The following is a 17,639-nucleotide window of genomic DNA, read 5'->3' on the forward strand; positions in this document are numbered from 1 at the left end:
CAGGCAGGTTGGTTAGGCAGGGTGGTTCGTCAGGCAGGGTGGTTAGTCAGGCCGGGTGGTTGTTCAGACAGGCAGGTTGGTCAGGCCGGGTGGTTGTTCAGGCAGGCAGGTTGGTCAGGCAGGGTGGTTCGTCAGGCAGGGTGGTTGCTATGACAGGGTGGTTGCTATGACAGGGTGGTTGCTATGACAGGGTGGTTGCTATGCCATAGGGACTTTTAACCCACCGTTTTCATTTGAAGGTAACTTGCTGTATAAGGCATCAAGTGTAATTAGTTGTTACCTGAGTAGGAAAATCATATACGCACCTGTCGCTCAGTTACTTCCTGCTTTTCTCCCTCCTCTTCAGATGATGGCAAGGTGCTGAAAGTGGTGTCTGTCCCCAAAGACAACTGGGAGACTGAGGAGATCATTCTGGAGGAGCTGATTGTCTTTCAGGTGAGATGCCTGCTAGGGTTTAATTAACCATAACATCTTCTCTGATGTGTTCTACTACCAACCAGGTTTGGGGTCAATTCATTCCATTTCAATACCTCTCACTGAAATTACAATTACAATCTTCTTCAATCCTTTTCAATAAAGAATATGTAGATTTTGAACGTGGTTTATTTTATGAATTGACTTGAATTGAAATGGAATTGACCCCCAACACTTTTACCAACTCAGACGATTAAACTGCTAAACTTTCAACTTCAGGAGGAATAGAAAGTACATCTGAAATAGGCCCAGTCCAGAAAGATGTACTGTACCTCACAGGAAGTACATCTGTAGGCCCAGTCCAGAAACATTTACTGTACCTCACAGGAAGTACATCTGAAATAGGCCCAGTCCAGAAAGATGTACTGTACCTCACAGGAAGTACATCTGAAATAGGCCCAGTCCAGAAAGATGTACTGTACCTCACAGGAAGTACATCTGAAATAGGCCCAGTCCAGAAACATTTACTGTACCTCACAGGAAGTACATCTGAATTGGGCCCAGTCCAGAAAGATGTACTGTACCTCACAGGAAGTACATCTGAATTGGGCCCAGTCCAGAAAGATGTACTGTACCTCACAGGAAGTACATCTGAATTGGGCCCAGTCCAGAAACATTTACTGTACCTCACAGGAAGTACATGTAGATCTGACAGAAATGAATAGGTAGTAGTAGCTCCACCTTGTCCTCCGATAGACTATGTTGGAATTATAGACTGCTAGCAATTTGATTGGCAGACTAATAGGAAATTCTCTCAGATCTACAGGAGTTCCTAGGAGTAAAGACTAGGAGATAAGGTCTAGGGGTAGGGACTAGGAGATAAAGCCTAGGGGCTAGGAGATTAGGGGTAGGGACTAGGAGATAAGGCCTAGGGACTAGGAGACAAGGCCTAGGGGTAGGAACTAGGAGTCAAGGCCTAGGGGTAGGGACTAGGAGGTAAGGCCTATGGACTAGGAGATAAGGGATAGAGGATAAGGCCTAGGGGTAGGGACTAGGAGATAAGGCCTAGGGGTAGGGACTAGGAGATAAGGCCTAGGGGTAGGGACTAGGAGATAATGCCTAGGGGCTAGGAGATAAAGCCTAGGAGCTAGGAATTAAGGCCTGGGGGCATGGAGATAAGGCCGTGTCATCTGTTCTGAGATCAGCACTGACTGTTTCCATTGGGGCAATCACATACTTGACCAAAATAACCAACTAACCCCCTAAGAGGAAAAACAGAAACAGACCCATTTTTCCCAGGGTCTCCCAAATAAATAGACAGACTATCTCCTATTAGGGAAGAAGAGAACAGGGAGCGAAGTGTGGAACAACAACAACATAGGACAAGATGGCCGTGTGTATTTATTGGAGTTAAGCTGCATAATCCTCTCTTAACAAACAAGAGGATGAATGTCAGGGCCAGTATTCACAGTCAGAGTCTCAGAGTAGGAGACGTTGATCTAGGAATCAGTTTTTTGCCTTTCATAATGAATAAGATCCTATGGACACGGGGACCTGATCTTTGTGAATACGTGCTCCGACTAAGACAAAAACCTGACTGTATCCTCTTTGGATAGGGTTGAACCACAAACATACTTATACATGACATCATTGGGTTTAACATGGGAGGTTTTAGGGGGGAGGGTTGACTTCGATATGACCTGGCAGTGTCAGGCCTTGGGTAGGATGTTAACCACATAGCTCATTAGACTGGGTTGGGGTTAATACACAGAGTTTGAGAGTAGCAATGAGTCTTCCTGAGGGAAGAACTGAGGTCCGTGTGTGTGTGTCAGCGTGTGTGTGTGTGTGTGTCTGCGCGTGTGTGCGTGTGTCTCGGTGCGTGTGTGAGAGTTAGCTAGCTAGCTAAGAGAATGTGTGTGCGTGCGTGAGTGTGTGTGTGTGGCCTGCGCCTGGTAAAGAGTTAGCTAGCTAGCTAAGATAATTTGTGTGTGTGCGTGAGTGTGTGTGTGGCCTGCGCCTGGCAGAGAGTTAGCTAGCTAGCTAAGAGAATGTGTGTATGTGAGGAGACATATGATAGCAAGGTTATCGTCCCCATCCTTCTAAAGGCTATCTGAATAGGATGCAGCTCACTTGGACTGTCAGGGGTCACTGACTCCCAATGACACCATGTTTAAATGAACCTCTGAGATGATGTTGGTAATGGTGAGCCTTGGTATGTGGATTCTCTAGAGCAGAACACACACACACACACACGCGCGTGGACACATGCGTACACACACACACACACACACACACACACACACACACACACGTGCACACACACACACACACACAAAATATTGTCTTGTGTGATGTCGACCTGTGTGTTAAACCATTGTGTTCTGATCCTGCAGACTCAGGCCCCCATCCTTAACATGGAGCTGTCTACCAAAAGAGTAAGTCTGCTGTGTGTGTGTGTGTGTGTGTGTGTGTACGTGTGTGTGTGTGCACGTGCGTTTGTGTCCGCGTGTGTGTGTATGTGTGTGTACGTGTGTCTGTACGTGTGTGTGGGTGGTCATCCTCAGTTAATAGTAAATGTAGCAGTAACATACCATTCCAGTAATGATTACAAACAAATAGATGATTGATTTGCCAATGGGAACTTTAGCGCTGTTTACACATAGTTTCTCCAGCAGTAGACTCCTCTCAGAGTACGTTGGGAAGAGACTTGAAAAATCACATCAAATCCAGATTCTATGTGTTTTAAATACATCAAATCACATTTCATTTTTTTGTCACATGCGCCGATGAATGCTTACTTACAAACCCTTAACCAACAACGCAGTTCAAGAAATATAGTTAGAATATATTTACTAAATAAACTAAAGTAAAAAAATATAATAATAAAAAGTAACACAATAAAATAACAATTATTTATTTAACCAGGCAAGTCAGTTAAGAACAAATTCATATTTTCAATGACGGCCTAGGAACAGTGGGTTAACTGGTCTAGGAACAGTGGGTTAACTGGTCTAGGAACAGTGGGTTAACTGGCCTAGGAACAGTGGGTTAACTGGTCTAGGAACAGTGGGTTAACTGGTCTAGGAACAGTGGGTTAACTGGTCTAGGAACAGTGGGTTAACTGGTCTAGGAACAGTGGGTTAACTGGTCTAGGAACAGTGGGTTAACTGGCCTAGGAACAGTGGGTTAACTGGTCTAGGAACAGTGGGTTAACTGGCCTAGGAACAGTGGGTTAACTGGCCTAGGAACAGTGGGTTAACTGGTCTAGGAACAGTGGGTTAGGGGGATTTGAACTAGCAACCTTTCGGTTACTACTCTAACCACTAGGCGACCCTGCCGCCCCAATAATGAGGCCAATAATGAGGCAGGGGGTTACTGGTTAGTTAAGGTAATTTGTACATGTACAGTAGGTAGGGGTAAAGTGACTATAGATAATAACAAAAGAGAAGCAGCACTGTAAAACAAAGGGGCGGGGAGTCAAATGAACCAGTCTGGGTCATTTGATTAAATACTCAGCAGTATAATGGCTTGGGGGTAGATACTCTTTGAAGAGGTAGGGTTTCAGATGTTTTCGGGAAAGATGGACAGGGACTCTGCTGTCCTAGCTGTTTCCACCACTGGGGGTGACAGGACAGAGAAGAGCTTGGACTGGGCTGAGCGGGAGCTGCCCTCCTGTAGGGGCGGGAGGGTCAAGAGACCAGAGATGTCAGAATGGAGTGCTCGGGTTGGAGTGTAGTGTTTGAGCGTAGCCTGAAGGTAGGGAGGGGCAGTTCCTCTTGCTGCTCCGTAGGTAAACACCATAGTCTTGTAGTGGATGTGAACTTCGACTGGAAGTCCGTGGAGTGTACGGAGTGGGAGAACTTGGGAAGGTTGAACACCAGGTCAGCATTCTGGATAAGTTGCAGGGGTTTGATGACAAACAGAGAGTTGCAGTAGTTCAGACGGGAGATGACAAGTGCCTGGATTAGGACGCCCAGCCCCGAGAGGGTGGAGAGGAGGCAGAGCCTGAGACGCCCAGCCCTGAGAGGGTGGAGAGGAGGATCATTACTGTGGCACTTTTAGCAGCACTATGACAATTCAATATAATTCAATAGGAATCAATTACATGAATTAAAAGTACATTCAATTGAGTTAAATCCTCTCCCCTGTTTGTGTGTCTACAGCAACAGGTGTATGTAAGCAGTGATGAGGGAGTGGTCCAGTTACCACTGCAGAGGTGTCAGCTGTACGGTAGAGACTGTGCTGACTGCTGTCTGGCCAGAGACCCTTACTGTGCCTGGGATGGGAACACATGCAACCGATACTTCCCCAGCAACAAGAGGTAACTACTCTACTTAGTTTAAAAGGCCAACACAGCAGTATTGATCTCCACATCCAGTCTTTTTACTATTATTGTAGAAAACCAATAACATCAAACATACAATTGAACATAATAATAACATCTAACATTTAAGAGTCTTGCTATTATCTTATTACTGTGTTTGACAATAAAATACACATTTATGTTGTAGCATATGTATAATAAAGTACCGATGTGTTGTATTGTGTTGTATCATGTTGTATTGTGTTGTGTTGTATCATGTTGTATCATGTTGTGTTGTATTGTATTGTGTTGTATTGTATCATGTTGTATTGTGTCATGTTGTATCATGTTGTATTGTGTTGTATCATGTTGTGTTGTGTTGTATCATGTTGTATTGTATCATGTTGTATTGTGTTGTATCATGTTGTATTGTATCATGTTGTGTTGTATTGTGTTGTATCATGTTGTATTGTATCATGTTGTATTGTGTTGTATTATCTTGTATTGTATCATGTTGTGTTGTATCTTATTGTGTTGTATCATATTGTGTTGTATCATGTTGTGTTGTATTGTGTTGTATCATGTTGTATTGTATCATGTTGTGTTGTATTGTGTTGTATCATGTTGTATTGTATCATGTTGTATTATGTTGTATTGTATCATGTTGTATTGTGTTGTATCATGTTGTATCATATTGTTGTATTGTGTTGTATCATGTTGTATTGTATCATGTTGTATTGTGTTGTATCATGTTGTATTGTGTTGTATCATGTTGTGTTGTATTGTATCATGTTGTGTTGTATTGTATTGTGTTGTATCATGTTTTATTGTATCATGTTGTATTGTGTTGTATTATGTTGTATTGTATCATGTTGTATTGTGTTGTATCATGTTGTATCATGTTGTATTGTATCATGGTGTATTGTGTTGTATTGTGTTGTATCATGTTGTATTATATCGTGTTGTATTGTGTTGTATCATGTTGTATTGTATCATGTTGTGTTGTATCATGTTGTGTTGTACTGTATTGTGTTGTATCATGTTGTATTGTATTGTGTTGTATCATGTTGTATTGTATCATGTTGTATTGTTTTGTATCATGTTGTATTGTATCATGTTGTGTTATATTGTATTGTGTTGTATCATGTTTTATTGTATCATGTTGTATTGTGTTGTATCATGTTGTATTGTATCATGTTGTATTGTGTTGTATCATGTTGTATTGTACCATGTTGTATTGCATTGTATCATGTTGTATTGTGTTGTATCATGTTGTATTGTATCATCTTGTATTGTGTTGTATCATGTTGTGTTGTATTGTGTTGTATCATGTTGTATTGTATCATCTTGTATTGTGTTGTATCATGTTGTATTGTGTTGTATCATGTTGTATTGTATAATGTTGTGTTGTATCATGTTGTATTGTTTTGTATCATGTTGTATTGTATCATGTTGTGTTATATTGTATTGTATTGTATCATGTTGTATTGTATCATGTTGTATTGTATCATGTTTTATTGTATTGTATTGTATAATGTTGTGTTGTATCATGTTGTGTTGTATAATGTTGTTTTGTATCATGTTGTATTGTATCATGTTGTATTGTATTGTATTGTATCATGTTGTATTGTATTGTGTTGTATTGTATTGTATTGTATCATGTTGTATTGTATTGTATTGTATCATGTTGTGTTGTATTGTGTTGTATTGTATAATGTTGTGTTGTATTGTGTTGTATTGTATCATGTTGTATTGTGTTGTATCATGTTTTATTGTATCATGTTGTGTTGTATCATGTTTTATTGTATCATGTTGTATTGTATTGTGTTGTATCATGTTGTATTGTATCATGTTGTATTGTATTGTATTGTATCATGTTGTGTTGTATTGTGTTGTATTGTATAATGTTGTGTTGTATTGTGTTGTATCGTGTTGAATTGTATCATCTTGTATTGTGTTGTATCATGTTGTTTTGTATCATGTTGTGTTGTATTGTATCATGCTGTGTTGTATCATGTTGTGTTGTATTATGTTGTGTTGTATTGTGTTGTATCATGTTGTATTGTATCATCTTGTATTGTGTTGTATCATGTTGTATTGTATCATGCTGTGGTGTATCGTGTTGTATTGTATCATGTTGTGTTGTATTATGTTGTGTTGTATTGTGTTGTATCATGTTGTATTGTATCATCTTGTATTGTGTTGTATCATGTTGTATTGTATCATGCTGTGTTGTATTGTATCATGCTGTGTTGTATCATGTTGTATTGTATCATGCTGTGTTGTATCATGTTGTATTGTGTTGTATCATGTTGTATTGTATAATGTTGTGTTGTATCATGTTGTATTGTGTTGTATCATGTTGTGTTGTATCGTGTTGTATTGTATCATGCTGTGTTGTCTCATGTTGTATTGTGTTGTATCATGTTGTATTGTATCATGTTGTATTGTATCGTGTTTTATTGTATCATGCTGTGTTGTATCATGTTGTATTGTGTTGTATCATGTTGTGTTGTATCATGTTGTATTGTATAATGTTGTGTTGTATCATGTTGTATTGTTTTGTATCATGTTGTATTGTATCATGTTGTGTTATATTGTATTGTGTTGTATCATGTTTTATTGTATCATGCTGTGGTGTATCGTGTTGTATTGTATCATGTTGTGTTGTATCATGTTGTGTTGTATTGTGTTGTATCATGTTGTATTGTATCATCTTGTATTGTGTTGTATCATGTTGTATTGTATCATGCTGTGTTGTATTGTATCATGCTGTGTTGTATCATGTTGTATTGTATCATGTTGTATTGTGTTGTATTGTATTATATTGTATAATGTTGTGTTGTATCATGTTGTAGTGTATCATGTTGTATTGTGTTGTATTGTATTATATTGTATTATGTTGTGTTGTGTTGTATCATGTTGTGTTGTGTTGTATTGTATCATGTTGTGTTGTATTTTTTTGTTTGTGAAGCCCGGGAAGAGTTGCTGTTGCTAAATCAACAGCTAAGGGGGTTCCAAACAAATTAACAAACAAACTTACTGCCACAGTCTAAAGCTGTCAGAGTTATGACATGATTATGACACCCAGACTGTCTGCTATCTTATCTCCTCAGGCGAGCTCGGCGCCAGGACGTGAAACACGGGGATCCGATGAGCCAGTGTTACGACGCAGAAGACGGTGTGTGTGTGTGTGTACGGGGCTACAATGAGCCAGTGTTGCGATATAGGACAAGTTACAGAAATTAACACTAAATGTTTATATGTACTGTATGTCTCTGGTTGCAGCCAGACTCAGTTCACTAGGCTCCTATGACCATGTCTGATGTAACTGATCTCAGTTCACTAGGCTCCTATGACCATGTCTGATGTAACTCATCTCAGTTCACTAGGCTCCTGTGACCATGTCTGATGTAACTCATCTCAGTTCACTAGGCTCCTATGACCATGTCTGATGTGACTCATCTCAGTTCACTAGGCTCCTATGACCATGCCTGATGTAACTCATCTCAGTTCACTAGGCTCCTATGACCATGTCTGATGTAACTCATCTCAGTTCACTAGGCTCCTATGACCATGTCTGATGTAACTCATCTCAGTTCACTAGGCTCCTATGACCATGTCTGATGTAACTCATCTCAGTTCACTAGGCTCCTATGACCATGTCTGATGTAACTCATCTCAGTTCACTAGGCTCCTATGACCATGTCTGATGTAACTCATCTCAGTTCACTAGGCTCCTATGACCATGTCTGATGTGACTCATCTCAGTTCACTAGGCTCCTATGACCATGTCTGATGTAACTCATCTCAGTTCACTAGGCTCCTATGACCATGTCTGATGTAACTCATCTCAGTTCACTAGGCTCCTATGACCATGTCTGATGTAACTCATCTCAGTTCACTAGGCTCCTATGACCATACCTGATGTGACTCATCTCAGTTCACTAGGCTCCTATGACCATGTCTGATGTGACTCATCTCAGTTCACTAGGCTCCTATGACAATGTCTGATGTGACTCATCTCAGTTTCACTAGGCTCCTATGACCATGTCTGATGTGACTAGGGGTGGAAGGTAGCCTAGTGGTTAGAGCGTTGGGCCAGTAACCGAAAGGTTGCTGGCTTGAATCCCAGAGCTGACAAGGTAAAAATCTGTCGTTCTGTCCCTGAACAAGGCAGTTAACCCACTGTTCCTAGGCCAGTTAACCCACTGTTCCTAGGCCAGTTAACCCACTGTTCCTAGACCAGTTAACCCACTGTTCCTAGGCCAGTTAACCCACTGTTCCTAGACCAGTTAACCCACTGTTCCTAGGCCAGTTAACCCACTGTTCCTAGGCCAGTTAACCCACTGTTCCTAGGCCAGTTAACCCACTGTTCCTAGACCAGTTAACCCACTGTTCCTAGGCCAGTTAACCCACTGTTCCTAGGCCAGTTAACCCACTGTTCCTAGACCAGTTAACCCACTGTTCCTAGACCAGTTAACCCACTGTTCCTAGACCAGTTAACCCACTGTTCATAGACCAGTTAACCCACTGTTCCTAGACCAGTTAACCCACTGTTCCTAGACCAGTTAACCCACTGTTCCTAGACCAGTTAACCCACTGTTCCTAGGCCAGTTAACCCACTGTTCCTAGACCAGTTAACCCACTGTTCCTAGACCAGTTAACCCACTGTTCCTAGACCAGTTAACCCACTGTTCCTAGACCAGTTAACCCACTGTTCCTAGGCCAGTTAACCCACTGTTCCTAGACCAGTTAACCCACTGTTCCTAGACCAGTTAACCCACTGTTCCTAGACCAGTTAACCCACTGTTCCTAGACCAGTTAACCCACTGTTCCTAGGCCGTCATTGTAAATAAGAATTTCTTCTTAACTGACTTGCCTAGTTAAATGTAAAAAAAAAAAAATGAATTTAGTTCACTTAGCGCTTCATCTTAGCTCATGATACTGTATATTCGTTGAGGCAGTTGCAGTTGCCCCCTCCCCTTCCCAAATTAGAAAATGATTTGATATCTTACGCATCCCGTTGTATCAAGACAAATCTACCCATCCCATAGTATCAAGACAAATCTACACATCCCGTTGTATCTACACATCCCGTAGTGTCAAGACAAATCTAAACATCCCGTTGTATCAAGACAAATCTACACATCCTGTAGTGTCTACACATCCCGTTGTGTCAAGACAAATCTACACATCCTGTTGTATCTACACATCCCGTTGTATCAAGACAAATCTACACATCCCGTTGTGTCAAGACAAATCTACACATCCCGTAGTATCAAGACAAATCTACACATCCCGTTGTATCTACACATCCCGTAGTGTCAAGACAAATCTACACATCCCGTTGTATCTACACATCCCGTTGTATCAAGACAAATCTACACATCCCGTTGTATCTACACATCCCGTTGTATCAAGACAAATCTACACATCCCGTAGTATCTACACATCCCGTAGTATCTACACATCCCATAGTATCAAGACAAATCTACACATCCCGTAGTATCAAGACAAATCTACACATCCCGTTGTGTCAAGACAAATCTACACATCCCGTTGTATCTACACATCCCTTAGTATCAAGACAAATCTACACATCCCGTAGTATCTACACATCCCGTAGTATCTACACATCCCGTTGTATCAAGACAAATCTACACATCCCGTAGTATCTACACATCCCGTTGTATCAAGACAAATCTACACATCCCGTTGTATCTACGCATCCCGTTGTATCAAGACAAATCTACACATCCCGTAGTGTCAAGACAAATCTACACATCCCGTAGTATCTACACATCCCGTTGTATCTACACATCCCGTAGTATCTACACATCCCATAGTATCAAGACATCTACACATCCCGTAGTATCTACGCATCCCGTAGTATCTACACATCCCGTAGTATCAAGACAAATCTACACATCCCGTTGTATCTACACATCCCGTTGTATCTACACATCCCGTTGTATCAAGACAAATCTACACATCCAGTAGTATCTACACATCCCGTTGTATCTACACATCCCGTTGTGTCAAGACTAATCTACACATCATTTCAGTCATTTAGTAGACACTCTTATCCAGAGCCACTTTACAATGTCATCTTGGAACTCAAATCACGTACTGAGACTATTACGAATGTGACTACAGCTGGAGGATCTTCATTTGATCACCTTATGGCAGGATAACTAAATATTGTAGTGTATTTTAGATTTAATAAGGCTTCTTCTTCTACTTTGAAATGTCAAGCTTGATTTTCCCTTACAACATTTTTTATCAAACCCTACAAAATTATAAATGTATTATAATACACATAATAATTCACATTTCCTGTTGCTGCAAGATTATTTTTCCTTCTGTAGCAAACTGGCTCAAATTAAGATCCTACATCTGTACTACAAAACTCTCATCGTCCTGTTCTTTTGCAGGTTCTGAGTCGGTGGAGGTGAAGATGGTATACGGAGTGGAGAGTAACTCAACCTTCCTAGAGTGTGTACCCAGGTCCCAGCTAGCTACAGTCAAGTGGACAGTACAGCCACCACAGGTTCACACCAGCAGAGAGGTGAGAGACGGACATCTCTCCATGTTAGCTCTTTGTTCACTTTATGCTAACTAAGGCCTGGGACCTAACACACAAACAGATCATCTTTATCAACTCATCATCTGTACCGAACAACCTTCCTAGAGTGTGTACCCAGGTCCCAGCTAGCTACAGTCAAGTGGACAGTACAGCCACATCATCATCTACAACTCATCATCTGTACCGAACATTAGAACAATACAACACACATGTATTGATCACTCATTTTTAACCGAATCATTAACCACGATCACATCCACAGTTTATATGCGAGTAAAGTCAAATGTGATGGAAACAGGTCGTTTAAGTGCAAGTTTATACACTGAGTGTACAAAACATTAGGAACACCTGCTCTTTCCATGACATAAATTGACTAGGTGAAAGCTATGATCCCTTATTGATGTCTATTGTTAAATACACTTCAATCAGTGTAGATGAAGGAGAGGAGACAGGTTGAAGACTGATTTTTAATCCTTGAGACATTTGAGACATTCATTGTGCCATTCAGACGGTGAATGGGCAAGACAACATATTTAAGTGCCTTTGAGCAGGCGCACTGGTTTGTGTCAAGAACTGCAACGCTGCTGGGTTTTTCAGACTCAACAGTTTCTCGTGTGTATCAAGAATGGTCCACCACCCAAAGGACATCCAGCCAACTTGACACAACTGTGGTTTGAGTGAGTCAAGAACAGCACCAGAGTCAATATGGGCCAGCATCCCTGTGGAATGTTTTCGACACCTTGTAGAGTGCCCCTCAATGAACTGAGGCTGTTCTGAGGACAAAAAGGGGGATGGAACTAAATATTAGAGAGGTGTTAGGAAGGTGTTAGGAAGGTGTTAGGAAGGTGCCAACAGATCATTTGTGCGTTTGACATGGTGGAATGTCGGTAAAATAATGAGAGAAATGGTGGTGGTAGTAAACTTGGAGTCAAGCCATGACATGTTGTGTGGTCCTCCCTCTACACGACTCGTCAGGAAACCATGCTGTTTATTAGGCTACAGGTGAAATAAGTTATGATGAACTTCACAGGGTGTTTTAAAATGCACAGTGACCTTCAATGCTCCTTTCCAATCCATATCAAGGGTCTTATTCTGGTGACGCGATAATCGATGCTTGACAGCCGTCTGACAAATACACATAATAATCTCATCATGTAGACTAGACTACCCGCACATCCTACCTGCACATCCTACCAGCACAGCCTACCAGCACAGCCTACCAGCACAGCTTACCCGCAGAGCCTACCCGCACAGCCTACCCGCACAGCCTACCCGCACAGCCTACCCGCAGAGCCTACCCGCAGAGCTTACCCGCAGAGCTTACCCGCACAGCCTACCCGCACAGCTTTACCGCAGAGCCTACCCGCAGCGCTTACCCGCACAGCCTACCCGCAGAGCTTACCCGCAGAGCTTACCCGCACAGCCTACCCACAGAGCTTACCCGCAGAGCCCACCCACAGAGCTTACCAGCACAGCTTACCCGCAGAGCTTTCCCGCACAGCTTACCCGCAGAGCCTACCCGCAGAGCCTACCCGCACAGCCTACCCACAGAGCCTACCCGCACAGCCTACCCGCAGAGCTTACCCGCACAGCCTACCCACAGAGCTTACCTGCACAGCTTACCCGCAGAGCTTACCCGCACAGCCTACCCGCAGAGCTTACCCGCACAGCCTACCCGCACAGCCTATCCGCAGAGCCTACCCGTGCTCTATCTGCGAGCTGTTGGCTAGAGCACACGTGACAAGACCAATGTAGGCACATTTACTATTTAACGCAACAGATTTTTGTGACTAAATTATCGGTACGAGTGGAAAATGAGATGGAAACACATTTAACCTTGGAAACCTTTTTAGATGTTTATTTGTTACATGAAAACTTGAGCGGAAAATAACATTTTTGTGATGTCCTTTACGTCGTAAACACATTGACTTTTGTTTGCAAGAACCACCAATATACCACTGGTGGGAAAATGTAGATGTTTTCTATCTGCAGAGTTTAGAATATCCGCATGAAAATCTGTCGCCAATTGGCTGGAAGCTAATATTGACTAATATTCATCTAATAATCAACCTTTTCTTGTCTTGCCCTGCTGTCCTCGTTCAGATGCTCCAGAGCGAGGATCGTATGGTCCACATGAAGCGGGGTCTCCTGGTGCAGCGGCTGGAGCCAGGGGACGCTGGCCTCTACAGCTGTACCACCCTGGAGCACTCCTTCTCCCAGGTCCTGGCCCGCTACAACCTCCAGGTCATACCCCAGCAGAGCATGACAGCATCCCAGGCCAAGGCAGCTGATCCTGGTGCTGGGGGAGCAGGACTGAGGTGGGGTCATGGAGGTCCTGGGAGCCACGCCCAGAGCCACGCCCAGCTCTTCAGGAATTATAAGGACCTGCACATGATGGGCGCAGCTAGTATGAGCATGGACGAGTACTGTGAGCAGATGTGGCACCGGGAGAAGAAGAGGCAGCAGAAGCTGCGTCAGCTCAAGTGGAAACAGACCCAGGTGGACAACCGCAAGGCCAGAGTGAGACGGCACGACTCCACTGAGGACATCATCATACAATGACCTACGGACGGGGAGGGACAAGAGACTTTTGGTTTGCGTCTGAAATGTCACCCTAGTTCCTATAGAGTGCACTGCTTTGGACCAGGGTCCATAAGCCTAAGGTAGTGCACTTTAAAGGGGATCGAGGGCTATTGTAGATGTAGCTCTGGAGATGAAGGGAATGTGTGCAGCAAGACCTCAGTGGTGGTGCTGCACATGAGCAGACCCTTTGCTTTGAACAGATATGCTTAATATTATTATCAGTCAGTTAACCTTTTTGTCCATAGAAGTATCATTTTGATATAGATGTTCTGGATGTATATTCCTCCTGTATTCTGTATTCTGTGTAGACAGGATCGTGATGGTTCTTTTTGTACCCGGACTGACCCGTTAAAGTCTATTATTGTTCTCTGGACTGGTAGGTTTGTTTACTGAATAAAAAGCAGGCTGAACCGTTCTCCGTCTCACATGTCGAGAGGAAAAACACTGTCCAAGAACTACAACCACAGTTCTCCAAGAACTACAACCACAGGTCTCCAAGAACTACAACCACAGGTCTCCAAGAACTACAACCACAGTTGTCCCAGAACTACAACCACAGTTGTCCCAGAACTACAACCACAGGTCTCCAAGAACTCCAACCACAATTGTCCCAGAACTACAACCACAGTTGTCCCAGAACTACAACCACAGGTCTCCAAGAACTACAACCACAGTTGTCCAAGAACTACAACCACAGTTGTCTCAGAACTACAACCACAGTTGTCTCAGAACTACAACCACAGTTGTCCCAGAACTACAACCACAGTTGTCCCAGAACTACAACCACAGTTGTCCCAGAACTACAACCACAGTTGTCCAAGAACTACAACCACAGTTGTCCCAGAACTACAACCACAGGTCTCCAAGAACTACAACCACAGTTGTCCCAGAACTACAACCACAGTTGTCCCAGTACTACAACCACAGGTCTCCAAGAACTCCAACCACAATTGTCCCAGAACTACAACCACAGTGGTGGTTGTACAGTCAGTGTGTTAGACAGAGCTGTGGACAGTGTGATGTGGTTGGTCCCTTCCATCTTCCTCAGTGTCCCATTCTATGTCTTCAGACCCCCTCAGCAATACATGTTAACATATTTGCACTTACCATATTGTCATGACAGCGTTGAAATATGCTGTATGTAGAGTATGTAATGCAATGTACAGCATATACATTGAAAATATATTGTAGGGTCACTCACCTGCGTTATGGACTGTATCTACCTTGACTTAGTTTTTTCAAACACAAAACAATAATTTTTATTAACACATCTTTCAATGTAAAGCATTTAGATACTTTTTTTGTGTGTGTTTGGTTTTCACTTGTTAATCCAAACTCAGAAATAGAACCGTACAGGTAATACATTCATACTGTACACTCTTATCTAAAACCTAAAATCGTTCTTTGGCTATCCCCATAGGAGAACCCTTTGTAGAACATGGAACCATGGAACCCAAAAGGGTTCTACCCTGGAACCCAAAAGGGTTCTAGCTAGTTCCAAAAAGGGTTCTACAAAGGGTTTTCCTATATGGATAGCCAAAGAACCATTTTAGGTTCTGTATAGCATTTTTTTTCCTCTAAGATTGTACTCTAATACACTTTGGACATAAAATCTGTGGAATAACTCACAACTTTTCTATGGTTTTAGATGAAGTGAAGATACCTGCTTTTCACATCTTAGAGGAATGAGGAAAAACAGCTTTATGAGCAAAAAAATATATTTGCATTTGTGGTTGAAAATCATGATGAATAAGTAAGGGCGGGGAACCTGAAACACACGAAGGAAGTCCGGCTCACACTAGACTTCACTCCTGGTAATCATCACAGATCTCAGTATCTGTAATGGGACCCGCTGGGTATCAAACCCATAGTGCAGTAGATTCACTAAACATAGAAACAATATGTATTTTCAACATCCTGTGCTCACTGTGAATATGGACATGTTCAACTTTGTATGGACTGTGTCACTTGTTGTTTATCATACAGTTAGCACCATCTAGTGTTGGTTTTTGTAGACTGCACAAGTAAATGACGATAGACCACGTGTTTTATTATACAGTGCTGTCATTATTTAAGCAAGAATGCAATCTATTTATTCTATGTATGTGTACTGTACACAGACTTACGATAAGAGTCAAAGCAGTATATATTATACATCCATACTGGGAACTATTTTCAGTGAAGCACACTTTTTAACATTCGTTATTTTACACATCACGGTAGATAATGGTCTGGTGATGCATTAGGATAGAATGCATTGTAATTGCACGTGTCATAATGCTTGGCTTTATGAGGTAAGCCTGATATCTTTATAAGGAAAGATTGGTTCCTGGATTTGGACACATTTACCATTCTCGTCATGAGATACTGTTAGTCTACACATTGTTGAGCTAAATAACTAAAAGTATGTCAATAAGGTATAAAAGCCACCCATTCACAGAGAACCAACTGATTAGGGGAACATGAATATGTGCTGCATTATTCTGAAGAAATATCTGAACGTAACCAATCTAAACCCTGGAAGGCTGGCAGCCACAGGGGGCTCTGTAATGAAGCCAATGCACAGCCACCTTGGCTCTCCTCCTTCATTGTAATGAAGCCAATGCACAGCCATCTTGGCTCTCCTCCTCCATTTAAATGAAGCCACCGCTCAGCCATCTTGGCTCTCCTCCTCCATTGTAATGAAGCCAATGCACAGCCATCTTGGTTCTCCTCCTCCATTGTAATGAAGACACCGCTCAGCCATCTTGGCTCTCCTCCTCCATTGTAATGAAGCCAATGCACAGCCATCTTGGTTCTCCTCCTCCATTGTAATGAAGCCACCGCTCAGCCATCTTGGCTCTCCTCCTCCATCGTAATGAAGCCAATGCACAGCCATCTTGTTACTCCTCCTCCATCGTAATGAAGACAATGCACAGCCATCTTGTTACTCCTCCTCCATTGTAATGAAGCCAATGCACAGCCATCTTGTTACTCCTCCTCCATTGTAATGAAGCCAAAGCACAGCCATCTTGTTACTCCTCCTCCATTGTAATGAAGCCAATGCACAGCCATCTTGGCTCTCCTCCTCCATTGTAATGAAGCCAATGCACAGCCATCTTGGTACTCCTCCTCCATTGTAATGAAGCCAATGCACAGCCATCTTGTTACTCCTCCTCCATTGTAATGAAGCCACCGCACATCCATCTTGGTACTCCTTCTCCATTGTAAAAATAGATTTTGGAAGCTATAAAAATGCATTTAAAAACGTCTACATTCAATTTTGACATATTTATTATATTGCAGACACCTTAATGCATACTTTTAAATTATATTTTGTGAGCTAAACTTAAAATGAAAAAATATGTCTTTATCCTTGAAACATTCAATTGAAATACTGTAGAGTTCCACTCATTTGGGCTCCCGAGTGGTGCAACAGTGTAAGGCACTACATCTCAGTGCTAGAGGTGTCACTACAGACCCTGGTTCGATTCCAAGCGGCGTAGGCAGTCATTGTAAATAAGAATTTGTTCTTAACTGACTTGTCTAGTTTAATAAAGGTTACATAAAACATTTAAAACTTTTTTTAAAAATCCTATGGAGGACTGCTCCTACTGGGGAAGGCCAATATGGCATCCCGAAGGCTTCAAAGCCTCTCAATGACCAATGCATAGCATCCGCAATCCAGGGTTTATATACATCATTGAATGTAAGCTACACTATCCCTCTAACTGACCTTGTGCATATTGTGATGACTAACAATTTATACAA

General features: G+C 42.2%; 1 protein-coding gene across 2 annotated transcripts in view; it reads left to right on the top strand.

Moving 5' to 3' along the window:
* LOC139413899 (semaphorin-3D-like) overlaps positions 1-15,943 on the top strand; it is a 145,182-nt gene extending 129,239 nt beyond the window's left edge. The window contains exons 13-18 of one of the 2 annotated variants that reach the window (XM_071161742.1): positions 347-435; positions 2,808-2,849; positions 4,578-4,735; positions 7,834-7,898; positions 11,155-11,288; positions 13,410-15,943. In XM_071161742.1, the coding sequence (XP_071017843.1) occupies positions 347-435; positions 2,808-2,849; positions 4,578-4,735; positions 7,834-7,898; positions 11,155-11,288; positions 13,410-13,868 (947 nt within the window). In that variant the 3' untranslated portion in view covers positions 13,869-15,943. The remainder of the gene's footprint in view (positions 1-346; positions 436-2,807; positions 2,850-4,577; positions 4,736-7,833; positions 7,899-11,154; positions 11,289-13,409) is intronic. The other variant, XM_071161743.1, reaches the window with a different exon arrangement.
* The last annotated feature ends 1,696 nt before the right edge of the window (positions 15,944-17,639 follow it).

Source organism: Oncorhynchus clarkii, chromosome 7, assembly GCF_045791955.1.
Source record: "Oncorhynchus clarkii lewisi isolate Uvic-CL-2024 chromosome 7, UVic_Ocla_1.0, whole genome shotgun sequence".
NCBI lineage: Eukaryota > Metazoa > Chordata > Actinopteri > Salmoniformes > Salmonidae > Oncorhynchus > Oncorhynchus clarkii.